Source organism: Simochromis diagramma, unplaced genomic scaffold, assembly GCF_900408965.1.
Source record: "Simochromis diagramma unplaced genomic scaffold, fSimDia1.1 OVJJ01000344.1, whole genome shotgun sequence".
Classification (NCBI taxonomy): Eukaryota; Metazoa; Chordata; class Actinopteri; order Cichliformes; family Cichlidae; genus Simochromis; species Simochromis diagramma.
The window spans coordinates 1,316,829-1,334,225 of record NW_024387375.1 but is presented as its reverse complement, the minus strand read 5'-3'; the positions used below and the strand labels follow the sequence as shown (position 1 = coordinate 1,334,225).

At 40.2% G+C, this 17,397-nt stretch overlaps 1 protein-coding gene across 4 annotated transcripts in view; it reads right to left on the bottom strand.

The window, feature by feature from the left end:
• Positions 1-17,397, bottom strand: part of igsf9ba (immunoglobulin superfamily, member 9Ba) — a 73,443-nt gene that overhangs the window by 11,132 nt on the left and 44,914 nt on the right. For 3 of the 4 annotated variants that reach the window (XM_040008584.1, XM_040008587.1, XM_040008585.1), the window contains exons 6-18: positions 17,162-17,303; positions 14,500-14,645; positions 12,122-12,264; positions 9,633-9,773; positions 9,427-9,546; positions 9,152-9,302; positions 6,132-6,255; positions 4,677-4,852; positions 2,215-2,441; positions 1,911-1,995; positions 1,672-1,833; positions 1,295-1,340; positions 414-500 (exon numbers count right to left, since the gene is read on the bottom strand). In XM_040008584.1, coding sequence (XP_039864518.1) covers positions 414-500; positions 1,295-1,340; positions 1,672-1,833; positions 1,911-1,995; positions 2,215-2,441; positions 4,677-4,852; positions 6,132-6,255; positions 9,152-9,302; positions 9,427-9,546; positions 9,633-9,773; positions 12,122-12,264; positions 14,500-14,645; positions 17,162-17,303 — 1,750 coding nt within the window. The remainder of the gene's footprint in view (positions 1-413; positions 501-1,294; positions 1,341-1,671; positions 1,834-1,910; positions 1,996-2,214; positions 2,442-4,676; positions 4,853-6,131; positions 6,256-9,151; positions 9,303-9,426; positions 9,547-9,632; positions 9,774-12,121; positions 12,265-14,499; positions 14,646-17,161; positions 17,304-17,397) is intronic. The other variant, XM_040008586.1, reaches the window with a different exon arrangement.

Here is a 17,397-nt window from a genome sequence, read left to right as displayed (position 1 = left end):
GACAACCGTATCACAGATCTACTGAGTCTACATCTTCTTGAGCAGACGTGAGACCAATTTCCATATGCTGCACCAAATGGTGATGTGTGGAAAGCAGATGACATCTAACCAGGCCTCATTTGCCCACACCAGGAGCAGCATACTCGACACTTACTGTACTGGGTCACTGAATGCATCGGGTAGACATCAATTAGAATGTGAGTGCATATACACAGTACTGTACTGTACATGCAGCTGAGCTAGTGCAATTTAATCCCTGTATGGTGCATGGAAGTCTGTGCATGCAACTAGTAGGCACCCCTACAACTACAAATAATCACTGTGAGCTAATCATTTCTATGCAATGCATTAACCATGCAGCCAAGCCAGTGCAGTGCAGCACACTCTGTATTTTGGTGCAGGCAGGCACTCACAGGGGGCTGGCCGGCGGGGGCAAGAAACTGCTCCTGGCAGGCTCGTCCCAGCAGGGCTCTACCCCTGGCAAGGGGGTGAGAGGAGGCCTGCGATGGGAAACAAACGACACGGGCCTGGTTCATCTTTAACTATGCTACTTGCTGGAAGGACTAAGTGTAAACTCCCTGAGCAGCCTGGACCATTTCATGAAAAAATAGAAAGAAGTAATCTGATACTGATGTTTTAGGTTTTAAAGTCACAAGCAAACATACATTTACTCTGCAATGGGATTTACACAGATTAGAGTCAGAAAGGAGCTTCTTTTGAGATTGAAATGCAGTCATACATGTACACAAGATATACAGACAGACAGGTACACACGTGTAGCTGATACTGTACAAAGAAACAGCATCATTAAACACTGAGAATCATGCAGAAAGCAGACAGTGTTAAAGAATACAGATGGATCAAAAATCAATACACATACTGCAGCTTGAGCACTCTGGGTAATGTGCTTAAAATGCAGACTTTGCTGCTTTGAACTCTCCTTAATTTTCCCGTGATCCGCTAGAGGTTGCTACTGTTCATGTTCTTTTACACCTACCAAGAAGCCCAATCATGTCATCAATGGGGTTTTTTTGGTTCATTTTCAAGACTGTCCTCAGATATACCATGTTAGATACTGACTTGTTGTTTAAAAGCACTGGAGAAAACATGCTGAGGGTAAAAATCAATTCTTCCTAGTAGGCTCCAAAAGGTATAACTGAGTGTTATTTAATGTTAACGTGTATGACTTGTCACAGCATGCAAGGGCACAGATAGTTATAACAGGTGTAAGAGAGGACGAACAGTAGTGGCGACCTCTAGCAGACAGGAGAGGCTCTGGGGTAGCTTTACTTACGGCGACTCAATGCTTTTCCTGAAGTGTGTCACCGACAAGGGAGGATCTGAGAGGACAAACACATTTAAGTTTAGGATTTTCTCTAATGAACACCACAGGTAAAAGTCAGTCACAGGGATGAATTATGAGACAATGAGCTTCTGGGCGCAGACGATAAAGGACCCCTGCCCAGCAACACAAAAAGCAAGACAGACTGAAAAAGACCAAAAACAACTGCAAACAATTTACTTCTTAGCTACTCTTTGTTGTCATTTTTTGTCTCTTTGTGCTTGCTTTGTGTTTTTCTTTGTGCCTCTGAGCCCATTGATAAACCCATCCACAGTCAAACATGAACTTTTACCTAATCTATGTAAATTTAAGTGAAAGGAGAGACTGACCTGGTTTGCGCTTGAGTTTGCGACGGTGTTGCTTGTTGACAAAGCAAGCTGCTAGAGTGCTGAACAGTACCGCCGCTGCCAGAAAACAGATAGTTGCCACGACTCCTGCCACCACAGGTCGCGCCAAACCCTCATCAGGCAACTCTGGAGCAGGGAAGGGATCTGAGAGCATAAAAGGAGATATGGAGTAACAACTTAAAAATAGATTATTCATAAGGGCCGAGCACAAAGACACTCACCTGTGCTAGAAACTCCCACAACATTGCTGCTCTCGCTGATCAGGTCATCCATAACGGCCATTACTCGAAATTCATACCAGGACTCCTGTCAGAGAGATGCAGAGATGCGCTGCAATGCAGGGTATTGTGCTCAGACTATAAGGCATTGTCTTGCTGCACATGATATATTGAAAGCAGCTTCTTATTTATAACTGTTTGCATACCAAAGAGGAGCTACTTTTCCTTAATTGGATTGACAAAAAAGTACTACTTTTCTACTTCTTAGGATTCAAAGTTACACACAGCTAAATTTCCATATACTGACCTGAACAAGGTCTCTGGCTATGAGCTCGGTCTCAGTTGAAGGGATTAAGTCATCCAGAACCTCCCACCTCTCCCCAAGGCGAAACTCCATGATATAACGGTCGATGGGCGAGGAGTGGTTGGCTGGAGGGAGCCACGTGAGGAGGACACCGTGCTGCGTGCGATTGGCTGTGAGGCACCGTGGTGGAGTAAGAAGCACCAGTGGTTCTGGGGTACCCAGAGGAGAGCCTGTGGACCAACCATGGATTATGAAAATGTATTCAATGGGGGGAGAAAATCAAACAAACAAAAAAAGTTACAGGGTGTTGCTCGTGTGATCACTTTTTTTTTTTTAAAGAGTTAGATAGGGTCCAGATAAAAACTCTGGATGGGCTCCATTCAGGGGCCTCCATCAATGGAGCATCAGAGTACACTTTGGATGTAACGATTACCAAGAAATCAGAAATAGCAACACAAAGAGCATTGACTTTTCTTACATTTCTTAGGTTAATCAAAGCTGATTGGTTAACTCAAAATATTTCATTATAGGTCGTGGAGAAATGTATTTAAACAGCAGAAGCCTACTGGTTTCCATCTGAGAGTGTGAATTAGGTCAGAACTTTGCAGACCTCATTTAACATTTGCTAAATGAAGGAAAACAGTTGGCAATGTGAGGCCGAATCAGGGCTCACAAGGCAAAAAGTACCCCCACCATCTGGGCCGGATTATCCAATGGGCATTATGTGCACATACCCCTGGGTATGTGCACATAAGTTGGGGGGCCATCCAAAAGCCAAATGAAAAAAAAAAAAAGAACAGAATTTTATTTTGGTAAAAATTGGAAAACAAACATCTTTGTGCAGCTTTCATGAAAACGTGAGTGTAGCAGCAGCGGACAGTCACAACAAGCTTGCACAGGAGCAGAAGTCCCATTGTAAACATACCACGGCAGACCCGACGATGTTTCCATGAACACGCTCTTTAGCATCTCTTTATTGACCACTTTTCACACACGGTTGCTGTACGCATACAGCCGGCTGTAGCTTTGCAGCTCACAGCCCGACACACACCAACACAACAGCAGAGAGAGCACAGACGTTAAGGCGCCTCCCCTGCAGCGGCGCTGCAGACCACGCCCCGCCACACACATTAACCAGGTAAAATAGATATTTAGGCAGAATATTGCAAATATCTATTTTTCATTTTTTAGCAGCATAGTGCTTTTTTTCCAAATATTTTTTAAAAGTCAGGTCAAGGCTCCAAAAGCCCAAAGGCAATATAACAGTTTTTGTTTGCTACATGGATCATTTTAGTTCAGCTGGGTGTCTTTCCTTTGGTTATATTTCTTTAAGAGTTCAAAATGTGTTAATAACATAAATAAAATGTAATTTTCTCTGTAGCACTTCATGGATTTCATAAGCAACACACCTTAGTTGTTCACACAAAGCATAAAGGTAAAAAACAATATATACAGTGTTATCTTCATTTTAGATTTCAAAAAGTATTTGCGGCTCCCAGTGTTTTCTTTTGCGTGGAAACCGGGTCCCAATGGCTCTTTGGGTGTTAAAGGTTGCTGACCCCTGGCTTAAACGAATAAATAGAAACAATTCCTTTAGAGTAATACTGTAGTCTTGTTATAATTTAACACTTTACTGCTTAGAAACTGATCACTTAATAAGGTAATATTGAAAAACACAACAAAACAAAGCAAAAACACTATATTTCAAGTCAAGATCCTCTTCAAACTAGCCCCATGTAGCTGAATTCACAAGCAGGCTGCTTCTTAGGCAAACATTTATTACACAAGATCAAAAATGCCTCTGGCTGACATCTATCAAAGGTTTTACCACCTGCGGCTTTTCTTCCATTTCCTGTCTGGCCATTCAAAGTGTCTGAAGGATCTCATGTTTAACATTATTAATTAACATCCATATTAGCTGTTTCCAGACTGTAATGACTATTACAGTCTGGAAATCTTCCTAAAAAACTTTGTGACACCAATTTGTTAACAGTTTAAATGTAAACAACACAAGTGTGTCTCTATCTTTCTTGTAACTTCCATTATTTCTGAATTAGATGATACGGATAAACTTACGGCGCCTTAACTAAAATGCAGATTAGTGGGCAGTCATCATGTCCAACAACCTCTACCAACAAGGTAGCCTGCATTACATAATAAAGTAAGCTTAAGAACTGTAAAGCAGGGCTTAAATAAACCTACACAGCCACTGTGGCTGCAAAAAAAATCACATTGGACTGTATCTCATCTGGAAATCTGTGTACAGCATTCACATTTAAACAATAAAACTAAGCATAGGACAGGATGAGTTTAACCATCACTAGAGGGCAGTATATTCCACACTGTGTCTGGTTATACTGGTAGTCTAAAATTAGAAATAGCGTCTCAGTGCAACTCAGCGGGTTGATTCTGAAGTCAAAAAGCAGCAAACATGGCTGGAACATCCTTTGATTAGCAGTACCCACCTGCAGTGGTGACTGTCACAACTTCACTGAATGGGCCCGTGCCCAGTTTGTTTTGAGCCAACACACTGAACTGGTACTCTGTCCCAGCCTCCAGCCCTGGCACCACCAACCAGGTCTGAGCACCAGAAACTGGCATCGAATGCCAGTCATGAGGACCGAAGTCTATTTTCTTTGACCTACGGACAGAGAAATAAAGCAGACAAAGAGAAACTTATGAAGGAGAAAACCTATAATGATTAATTAACTATAAACAGTCACATGACAAGCTGCATCTAATTTAAAGGCGACACACCAAACAGAGTAACTTTTATAACGTTTTAGAGACTCGGATCAATCTAACATGCTTACGATTTATGAACCCTTCAGGCTCGACTCTTTGAAACACTGTAACGCGTAGGAGAAAAACTTTGGGAGAGGCAGCCTTTAATTTCAAGCTCTGAGCTGTTAGAACAGCCTGCCAGAGAAATGGAGAGCAGCTGAAACAGTTCACATCATCAGCCCCATGAGGTGTAAGCAACTTTTCCTATTCCATAAATATATATGCCTGGTCTAGTTCCGTCAAAAAATGAGAATTTAATCTAATAATGCACAGAACAGTTCCTGATATGCATCGTTTTAAGGAAAACCTAAATATAAACTGGAAACCTGAATTTTTTCCTTTGCTTTTATAATAGTGTGAGATACATAATATTTGGATTTGAAAGTTGTTTTCCAGAGTCTTGGTAACTGGGGGAAAATTTTAAAATACAAATGTAAAGAACATCAGATAAACATAAATTTGCCTTTTTTCTTAGACTCTTTTCCAAAAAAGTCTTAATATTTTTCCTGTTAAACTAAAAAAAACTATAAATGTCCTCTTTGTGCATAAAAAGATAAATATTATGTTAATTAAAGATACATTAATACATACTTTGTGTATTTCTCTATCATGTAAGTCTTGTGTAAGTCACAGCTATTTTATTGTGTTTTATTGTATTCATTGTGTCCACAATAGTTCACTCCACTCAGCCATAATGTCTTTTGCTCGACATTAAAAAATGTGCTCAGTATGTAATTACAGTATCGCTTACAGAGGCACAACTGCAGACTGTGACTCACATATTCATGTCTGTGATGTCCTTGTCTTCATGTTTACAGTCAACAAATGTCTTTCTGGATACACCAGGATAAATGATTTGCACACAGGGAAAAATATTCTAAATTTTTGTGATGCCATCTGGGGTGTTCCTGCAGTGACACTCCATTAAGTTCTCAGTGCACACCATGAATTATGCACATCTATATCTATATACACTAAATACCTCGAGTCAAAAAAATCCCGCTGTGAGCGTCTGACTGAATTTGCGAAGAAGAGCTCCGACTAATCCGGACGTACGCGTCTACCTCCAGCTACCATCTGTTTCTGCATCTATGCAGACTGCTGGCATTGATTTAAAGTAAAGTGAGAGTACTCACACTGGACCATACCACACAGAGAATGTCTGTTCGAAGCCGCCATCATAACCTGGTTCCCAGGACACATTAGCAGAGGTTGTTAAGGGCAGTACATGGATATTGCCAGGAGCGTGTGGGCTGGTGCCTGAGTGATTTACAGAGACAGAGACAGAGTGGGAATAAATTCATAATGCACACATACTAATTTACTTATAATATAACATCTTACACCCACACATCACTTAATATCACTTGCAGTGATTAAGCTATAGAAATTCTGTAAATACTAATACTGTTTTGACATTTTATACATATAACTGTCTGTTTCTGAATTACTATGATTTGTGTTTTAGTCAAATAATGTAAATGACGCAAATTATTTATGCTATTTATGCTATTTTCACCCTCCAAATGTTGCTGTGTCATGCATCTGCCAGCTCTATGCAAATCATGTGATGCTGGCTGAGGTGGTGACCAGCGTAAGGTCAGGCAATTCAAGTGCAGCAGTGCTATCTGCAGCTCATCTCACCCCACCAAACAGGCCTAGCAGCTGTGCAGTGTGGCCTGAAGCCAGTTAGTTCTCACTGGGATAAAAGGGAGACCTGTGGGTGGTCGGAGGAGCACAGCTGTCTGCACCACCCTGCCACACCTGCCAGCTTAGTGCTGGTCACATGGAGGCGAGCTGAACGTTGCCAGCTGTGCAACACTGTGATGAATCCTTGGAAAATAGGCCAATGGACCACGGTGTCAGTCTTACTGATCTGCTCACTTTCACCAGAGGAGAGTTCACAGAATTTATGATTTACCTGTACAGCTCTCACATCTGTTTTTAAAAAATATTAAACATTTCTTTGATAAACTACATTAATATTTTGATTTTTTTAAACTTTTTTATTAAACATTTTAGCTAGTTTTGAATTTGATGGCAGCAACACATCTAAAAAAGAGATGAGCTGAGATGGGGGCAACACAAAGCTAGACATGATAGCTGAGACATGTTTTGCAGGTTGCTAATGGTCGGGTATAAAAGAGCATCTTAGAGAGTATAATATCATCAATAAACTCAGAGAATCTGGAGAAATCTCTGTGTGCAAGGCCAAAAATCTATATCGGATGCCCAATCAGACAGCAGTATATTACAAACAGGCATGATTCTGTCATGGAAATCACTGTGTGGGCTCAGAAATCACTGTTTGTGAGCACATTACCATCCATGTATGCAGATAAGAGCTCTATCATTCAGAGAGGAATCCACATGTGAACGTGATGCAGAAATGTCGCTGTCTTCTTTGGGACAAAGCTCATTTAAAATGAACTGAGGCAAAGTGGAAAATTGTTCAGATGACTTAAAATGTGAAATTCTTGTCAGAAAACACGGGAATTGCATCTTTCAGACTAAAGAGGAGATGAACCATCAGCTTGCACACACAGGTTTAAGGACATCTGCTTTTTCCAGTGAAGGTCTTGCATATTTCAGTAAAAGAAAACTAAACCAATTACTGCATCTATTAGAACAGCATGACTTCACATATTCATGAGTAAATCATTACATTTTTAATATGATAAAAAAGACCCAGGACTGTTGAGCAGCTAGAATCCGATATCAGACAAGAATGGGACAACATTCCTCCCCAAAAACGTTCAACAGCTGCTCTCCTTAATGCTGGGAAGTTTATGGAGCATTGTTAAATGAAGGGCTGATGCTACACAGCGGAAAACAGCTAAACTGTTTTAAGATATGTCGCTGCCATCAAAGTCAATATACATTTTTTATTCAAATGGTACATTTTAAATGTGTTTTTAATGTAATATTGTGAATAAAATATGGCTTTATCAGATTTACGAATCATTGCATTGTTTTTGTTTACATTTTTTACAGCATTTTTTTTTTATTGGGGTGATAGCATTAGAAAAGCTGAGCGGCCATCTTTGTCCCAGTGCCTCCTATCTATCTCTGCAGAAAATAATTTTTAACAATCATTATTTCATTTCATAATTATATTTAAAAATGTAAACTTTTATGTTTTGATATTTTCTATATAAACTTTTATATATTATATTATTCATTACACGCAGGATCTTGTGAATGATCATCGTCTGTATAGTCAGCAGTCTTCCTCGTGACTGTGATTGCGTGCATGAACTAGAGAGAGATGTATTTATGGTGTCTGCTCAAATTTTAAATTAAATGATACTAGATTTGAGATTAAGGTGCAATCAACACAAATGAAACCAAAAAAAAGTTTGAAATATTTCACTTTCAATGAAAGACAATAAGTTGTAACTAAGAAACTGTAAGTTCACCTTTTTGAATTTGATTTATGATAAACTGAACTTCTAACCAACAGTAGGTTTTCAAAGTCTAGACAAGAATCTGAAATTTAATTGCAAATCATCATAACTTCATTTGCCATATTAGTTCTATATCGATGAAGCTACAGTATGCAGCCCACTTAAATGGCTGGTATTCCAGACATAAGGAAATTGTGACATCTTAAGTAAGTAAAAGGCATTGTCAGTGTTGCGAAATCAATTTGGATCAAAGAATACAACAAAAGGTACTTAAAGGTAAAATCGTTGAGATCAGTTTGAATGCTGCAACTTGATCGCAGAATACAAATAAAATAAGAAGATCCACAATGTAAGACTGGCTCTGCCAATGCACATGAAGGCTTTCAGCAGCCTGTTTCAAACTTAATAACCCTGTTTGCCTTTGTCAACACTTCAGTCAGTCAATTCAAAGAGTAAAAAAGATGCCCTTGGTTCAATGACTAGACAGACAAAGGCTGCAGTGACAGTGTTTCAGCACATTGTAGTTACACATTCAGGCTTTAAATTAACTGTATAAAGCCACTGCAGATAAGATTAGATTAAATTTTAATGATGGCCAAAGGGAAATTGGGTAAAGGCAAAGAGTTTGAGGGATGAGGGTGACATCTTCTTCATGCAAATCCCACAGCAAAGTGAACTCAACATAAGTAAGAAAGGTCAGTGGCTGAGGAAACTGAGAAAGCTGAGAGCGCTGTGCAGACTGTTTGTACCGATGACTAGGATACGCGTGCTGGCAGTGATGCTTGTGACCACATTTGTGGCTACACACTCCCATTCTCCATGGTCTTCTTTGCTGAGGGACACAAACTGTAAGCTGCCACTGGGTAGGATGTTGTGCTTACTCCTGCTTGGCTTCCCCACCTTCAATTGACATGAAAATTACAGTGGTACAATTAAACACAGCAAAAATGTCAAGAAGTTATAGGTGAAAACAAGCACATATTTTCAAGAGAATTTCGATGGCGTGTGTTTAGCTGTTTGGCACCTTTCTCCAGGTGATAGATGGTATATCAGGGTCTCCAGAAGCAGCACAGGGGATTACTAGCTCTCTCCCAGCCTCTTGACGGTACTCCCCCCCAGGCCTCACATTAAAGTAAGGGGGATCCTTGAGAAATCAAATCATAAACACTTACAAGTAAGTGTGCACAAGTTATAAAAGAGAGACTATATAGAACTTAAACAGTGATCTACCTTTAGCACCAAAGTGGCAGGGGGGGACATGCCCATGGTACCCAGGGCGTTGTAAGGCACACAGGTGTAGGTGCCCAGGGAGTCTTCTGTGGCCTCCGCCACCCGGATACTTCCGTCTGGCATCAGGCTCCAACCGGGGTACTATAAGACAAGGGGGCATCTGAAATGCTTGATTTCAGGGGTTTTCCTGAACTCTCAGGGTCCCATTTAATGTTTTTGAACTGCACGAGAAAACAAAGATCCCCAAAGATCCTTTAAATCAGATGAATGGAAGTTAATGTTTATTTAATACAGACCTGCCCTCAACACTGGCAGCATTTTAGATAAAAGAAAAACAGAGCAAAGATAGAGAGCTCTGTGCACAAAGATGCTATATCCAGGTGGCACTTTGAAATGATAAAAAAAATCATTTATGTATGCAGCTGCTGTACTGTGTATGCAAAAAAAAATCTTTACTTGTTAATTTATGCACCAACTGGCCACTTCATTAGTTACACTTGTTCAGCTGCTTGTTTGAGCAAGTAGAGCAAGCTTGTTCAGCAGCAGAGCCCGACCGATATATTGGCGTGGAGAATATATCGGTCGATACTAGCTATATGCCGATGAATTCGCATCTGCATTTATAATGACCGATATATGAAAATTTAAAAAGTAAAAGGTGGAAAAAACAAGCTTCAACCTTGTTATGAGTGTTTTTGTTGCAACGTTTGTCCAATATCGGCATCACTATCATTTTAACAATCTTATATCAGTCGGGTTCTACTAATATGGCAATGACATGGGAGCAACCCGGTCAGTTTAGGCATTTAGTCATAGTCGTGATGACCTGCTGAAGTCCCAAACAAGCACCAGAAAACGGAGAAGAATGACGATCTAAGAGACTTAGAAAGTGGCATGGTTGCTGGTCTGAGACAGTCTGGACTGAGTATTTTAGATGCTGTGGATCTACTTGGTGTTTTCTTGGCACATTTTTGGCCCCCTAATAGCAACTGAGCACCATTTAAATACCACGGCTTAGCTGAGTACTGCTGCTGACCTTGTCCATCCCTTTATGACCTGTATTATGATGACCAGCGGGATAATGCACCATCTCACAAAGCTCAAATAATAACAAGCTAGTTTCTTTCACATGACACGGAGTTTGTTCTAATCAAATGGCTTCAACAGTCACGGGATCTCTGTCCAGTGTGTATGTGCACTGTGTGATGCTATCAGGTCAAAATGGACCAAAATCTTTGAGCAATGATTAAAAAGGCAGAAGGGGGTTCAAACCAGTAATACCAAGATGTAACCAATAAAGTAGCCAGTGAAGGGACACTGCAAGTAAGTAAAAACTAGCAACTAAAAATCCCATTTAAGCTAAACTACAGAAATATTATCAGCAAATGTACAAAAATGTTCAAATCAAAAATGCCCCGGTGAGTGACATTAGTAGATTGTTAATACTGCTGCTAATTTTATTATTATTATTGTTAGATTTGTCAGCGTGTACTGAGATAATGTTGAGAAACACAAGACAGAAGAACACATCTGCTACAAATATTTGTACTTTTCGCCTCATTGGGCTTCCAACAACTTACTCAAATGAAATTATCTGTGAACCTTAAAAAGGGAAATGAGAGACATCGGAAACATGGCGAGATCCTAAATTAGACCCAAAATACAAACAACATCTGCTTTTTCAATAACGTCTCATATTATTCTTTGCTTCTATGAACGTCTCGATGCATGCTCAATAATCCACGTATGGAAATCTCGCACAGTTGAATTTGTTGGATGCAGTGTTTTCACTGGGAGACGTGTTTCATCACTCATCCAAGTGACTTTTTCAGCCTCTTTTCAGTGGGAGAAATGCTTCATCGCTCATCAAAGAGACTAGAAAAAGTCACTTTGATGAGCGATGAAACATTGCTCCCACTGAAAACACGGCAAACCCAATGAACAGAATCAACTTTCAACGTTTTAATGAATGTTCCAGTTCTGAAAAGTGAGCAGTTCTTAAGTAACAGTTCATGTGTCAGATATGAGGAAGCAGAAGTATAAAGCAGTAGTTTAATGGACCCCAAATGTGTATACAAGTACAGTATGTGACTAAATGCTCACAGTCACTTAACTATTGGCAAGAAACATAAGCAATAGTTGTGTCTTTTTGAATGCTTGTTTCCCAAAAGAAAACCAATTCGTAATTTAAAAAATCCACAAAATCCACTGAATTTAACACTTCAACACAACCTTCAAAGCAGCCCAGCAGTCCAACAATGTAATAATTCCTTAAACCTAATAAGATATTAGACTAGATGATACTTCTCTGAGTTTCTGTAAAATCTGTTTTTATGGGTTTTACAATAAAAATGGGGAAAAAAAGTCATCTTTACTGGACAAGAGAAATATAATTTTCAGCATAATCAAAGACTCCCTTGTGCTAAACCGATAAGATAATTATGACTTATTTTGCCACGAATCTCGACAAAAAAGCAGATCAGACTCACCTTCTCCACTCGGAGTGGGTATCCATCTTTCTCCCACTTCACTGATGTCACAGGTGGGTTTGCATCCACCGGGCAGCGGATGATGCCTGGCAGTTTCCGTGGGACGTAGATGACCGGGGGCATGTTGATCACTCGGGCAGGGTCTGGACAAATAAGGGTCGGGTGATAAATCGATAAACTATAAATAACTGTTAATTTCTGAAAATGCTTGATTCAACATGTTTTGATTAACAAAAAAATCAGACATGTTTATAAAGCTTCCCAGATTAGGAAGATTCACAGCTAGAAGCGTTAGCGTCTTATCAATTTTCTTAATGCCTATCACTGCCAAATTTAGGAACACATAAACAGAGGCAGGTAAAATCAGCATTAACATATTTTTAAAAGTGCAGCATGTGGCATTTCTGGCAAAACTAATATCTTCACAACTCGTTTTATATATCAGGACAAAAACATTTAAATTTCAAATAATTTACATGCAGATAAACAACAGCACATCACATATTCTATTCATTATTTTATATAAACTAAGCCAGGATGGAGACGCAAGGCGTGAAAAACCAAGTGTGCCCCATGATTCAGCAGCTTGTAGAAGTAATAACTTTTCTGTAGGACTTTATCGGTCTCTCACATCGCTGTGGAGGAATTTCAGTCCACTCGTCTTTACAACGTTGCTTTAGGTCATTGAGGTTTGCGGGTATTTGCTTTTGCTCGGCTCTCTTTAAGTTCTCACAACAGCATTTTAATGAGGTCGAGGTTTGGACTCTGACTGGACCGTTGCAGCATCTCGATTCTTTTCTTTTTCAGTCATTCGGTTGCTGCTGTGCTTGGGATCATTGTCCTGTAGCATGACCCAATTTCAGCCTTTTCAGCTTTAGCTGTCAGACAGACGGCCTCACATTTGACTCTTTGAATACTTTGGTATAAAGAGGAGTTTGTGGTGGATGCAATCAGTGCAAGGTGCTCAGGTCCTGTGGCTGCAAAATAAACCAGCCTTTCCTCGCTGCACCGACAGTCAGGACGAATATTTGTGCAGAATTGTTGCGATTGGTTTGCAAAGGACATTCCTCCAGAAGTCTTGTGGTTAGTTCAGATGCAATTCTGCAAAACTATGATTTGGTTTGGTTTCTTCGAAACAAATCATGACACTGCTTTATATGTCATCTATAATTGTTCACCTGAGGTTGCACTTAAATCATTTTAAGACCTGCTAAGGTCTGCTCCCAAACCATGAATCTACATCAACTACAACAAATAGTATTAAGATGCTGTTTCATAAATGCTTCACTTATAGCTGTTTCTGTTCATGTTTAAGAGATGAATTAAAACATCTCCGGAGCATTTTCAAGGACTGGGAAAAATCAGAGAAGTAGAAAAAAAATCTCCTGACATGTAAGGAACATAAAAGAGGTGCTGAAAGGGGAATTAGTGGAAGAGAAGATTAGGCAGCAGCCAGCAAGAGAGTTCTCAACATAATCACTGCACATGCATGTGTGTGAGCAGCGTGCACAGGATGTGGTGAAGCATTACAGCCTCCAAAAGGTTTTTTAGTGTTCAATGCAAATTTTCTCGAGTACTATCGTTTCTTTTTTTAAGCCGAGTGAGTGAAATTTTGACATCATATTTCTGCACATATACACTTGCTAAGTTACAGAAGATACTTGGCTTCGCATATAAAATCCAGAAAACATCCAGAAAACTATTGCACCACCGTTTAATTTCTGCTTTGCTAGTCCAAGAAGATGTTTACTTTGAGTTAGGAGTGTTTTTCGTCTCTTCCGGGAGTGATTCTCAGCTGCTTCATACATAAAGCTGGAGTTTGTTTTACATGGACCATCAGGACATTGGTTTATCGCCTGCTGTATGTGAGGCTAGTGATGAAGTCAGTGCCTGCAGTGCTGTGAATCCCCCAGCTCCCTCTCATAGTGTAGCACAATAATCAATGACCAGCAGCAACTTGGGAGCAAATTAGCTCTGCACAGTGGACTTATGATGAAACGTCATGTGTGTGGGAGTGGGGTTCTTCTCTCATCACTCACAACCACAATCAAAGGAGAGCTGGAAAAATTGAGTCTGGGGACGAGTTTGTCTCCACGTTTGTGCACAGGAATGAGGCTGGAGCCGGAATAGATTATAATCCAATTCCTAAATTCCAATGAGAGTGAGAAAATGGTCAAATCAAAACTCTGCTGCCTTTCTGCAACACCTGACCTTGAAATTCAAGAAGGTTACTTTGCATTACAGGAGAAGCGCAGCCAAATACTACAGCAGCCTCCAGCACGAGCAGACTCCATACTGCTGCTGCTGCTCCTCACATGGCTCGCTGTACTAGCTCCCCGCCCCTCCCCCTCCCACTTTGTCGTCATGGCAACACTCACACTGAACAGTCAGGTAGGCTGATGCTGAGGGCGAGATACCGAGACTGTTGCTCGGACTGCAGGTGTACTTCCCAGCATCCTCCGGCTTGACCCGGAAGATGATAAGGGTGCCGTCGATGAGAATGCGCACTCGGAGCTTCAGATCGCTGCAAGAAGACACAGACGTTTTATCACAGCGTGTTACTGAAGCACACCGACAGGACAGGGCACACATCTACGGAGCTAAATTACATCAAGGTGCCATAAGAGAGCAGCAGAGAGTCAAACAGAAGCCAGCTGAGAGGGGTCCAAAGAACACTCTGTACAAAACGAGAGACTCAAATAAATCTGCTAATTGTCATAACTGCCAAATGGTACGGCCCTCGTGGTTTCCCTTTAAATTAAAAAAAAAAATGACAGAGCAGACAATATTAATTAATTTTTCTTTGTTTGTTTTAAACAGATACTCAGGACTCACTCAGTACTTTAATATTTAATTAGTTTAAACTAAAAAAAGCCTTTAAATAAAAAGTAAACGTAAAAAAGACCTTCAGGGCTTTGTTAATGGTTGATCATTTATTCTACAGATGAGTTATCACATTTATTTAACGGGATGATATTAATACTTCTAGAAAAGAGCTGTTAAAGATTATTTTGTCAAACACTTAATTGGTAACTAACATATTTGTCACACTGAGCTTCACAAATTGTTGTTGAGACTTGGTATCTGCTTCCTCCTGCCTTCAGCTTATTTGTACTTAATGAGAGTTTTGAGCATCTACAAAAAAGTTCTTTACAAAAACAAATGATCATCAGTATCAGTAAATATCAGCATCAGTAAATCGGTAAATTTCATTTAAATTAATAGCAACAAAAAAATGAGAAACCCCATATATAACAGTTACATAACTTTGGTTTGAATGATTTAATTATGTGTTGCAACTAAATCAGGATCATTAACATTAATGCTGACTATATATTATTTATTAGTAACTAAAAGAGCAGCCAAAGGGTATTTTCACTCATTTCTCCTTTTTTCTCCAACACCAAACAAGCAGCAAAAGTGAAAATGAGAATTAAACCAAGAGAACGCCAGAAGGTCACTGCCATAGCGGCTCATTTGGCTCACGATCCGTCACAGTTCACCGGTTAGGGTGAATACCCATTAGGCGATCACTGTGTGCAGTTTTCATTTAAGTTTAATCCAGAAGGAGTCCTTGTGAACTGTGAACGACAGGATGGACGATGGAAGTCTCACCCTGGTATAAACTCATCGGTCTTTCGGCTGGACGAGCTAAAAGATGTAAAAATCACACTGGCCCTCTCTACAATAACACAGGCTGAACATTTGGCTCAGAACACATGACCGGATCTGTTCTGTTACACGCATGAGGGCATCAACAATTAACTATTAAAATTCATCATATGTAATCATATTTTATGTATAATCAGACTTTTGTGGAAATGTCACAGCTGTGAAATAAAAATGAGATGTTTTTCAAGCTGTTGTAGGTGCATAAACGCTAAAAACTGTTCATTTTAGCCAACAGCTAAGTGGTTGTAGCAATCGGCTAAAACGTGACATCACAAGATCTAATGTAGTCAAGAATCTTCATGGGCTGAAGGTGTAACTGTGAGCCAATTTTGGCTGCTCAAGTCCCGATCATGTAGGACTAGTTCACAGGCAAACAAACAGAGGGTTTGTCTGCAGAGGAGCACACACCTGAGGCAGGGATAGCTAAGTCTATAAACACTTTTAAATAGATCAAGTCCTTTACAACTTGCTGGTTTTGAAAGGGAAAAGATCACTAAGTCAAATTTCAGTACCATATGGCACATATAGCCAGAGTGTTTATATATATGCACATGTGTTTAATCATGTGATCATTTGCTAGCTGTTCTTAAAGGCTATGTTTTGCTGTAAGCTGCTTAAATTAAACGTGTCTTACTTCTAACACTTGGCAATAGGCTCTTGTTGTGCAACCACTAAAAGTTTGATCAGTGCATAAATTCTGACTGTCTCATCATAAAGTCCCTCAACTAAATCTTTCCCATCCTGTAAAAAAAAAAAAAGAACGAAAAAAAAAAAAAATCAAGATTGACGTTACAAAAGCTGTTTAAAATTAGTATGGAAACTTCCTCTGTGAAAGTCCTCCAGACACTTGTTTTCACCGCCAGTCAAAACCCCATTCACTAGTTCTTCCTTCCCACTTGTTCTGTCTGTCACTTCCTCACTGCAAAAGCCTCTCAGACTCTAAACACCAGCTCTGGGGAGCCTGCAGAGGTCCTGGCTACGCTTCATATCATCACCGCATGAGAGGCATATGATGACACAAGGCCTGAGTCATGTGATGTTGTCACCAGAGCGCACTAACTCGCCTGGCACGTTCCAGACGGAACCCCGGCAGGCCCACTCTTACTGCCTCTGGGGTCACAGCAGGGCATGGCACACACAAACTAAATACCCTTGGACAGTCGCTCAAAACGCAGCACAGCAAAGGGCTCAGAGACCCGCAATGTCAATCACATCACAAAAGCTCAGGGATAAAGGCCTTATGCAGCTTGCATGGTGCTGATTTAAATCACTAAGTCTTAACCTCACACAAGTGCTTAACTAACAAGTTTCCCTACACTGAGAGCGAGAACAGCCACAGTACAGAAGTGAACTTGATCATAACTTTACTTCTTGAAGTAGACGTTGTCCTCTTCCCAAAACCAGGTGTAGGTGAGGTTGCCTGGATATGCCTCTGCTTGGCAGGTAAAGAGTGCATTCTGGGATATGTTTACAGTGACATTTTCTGGTGGTGAAACGATGTATGGAGGCCCTGAAAGAAACAGAAAAAAAGTGTTAAAAGCGTTGAAGCAGGCAGTCTTTTTTTCAATCCGCCTTATGAATGTTAATTCAAAATTTCCGTCTTT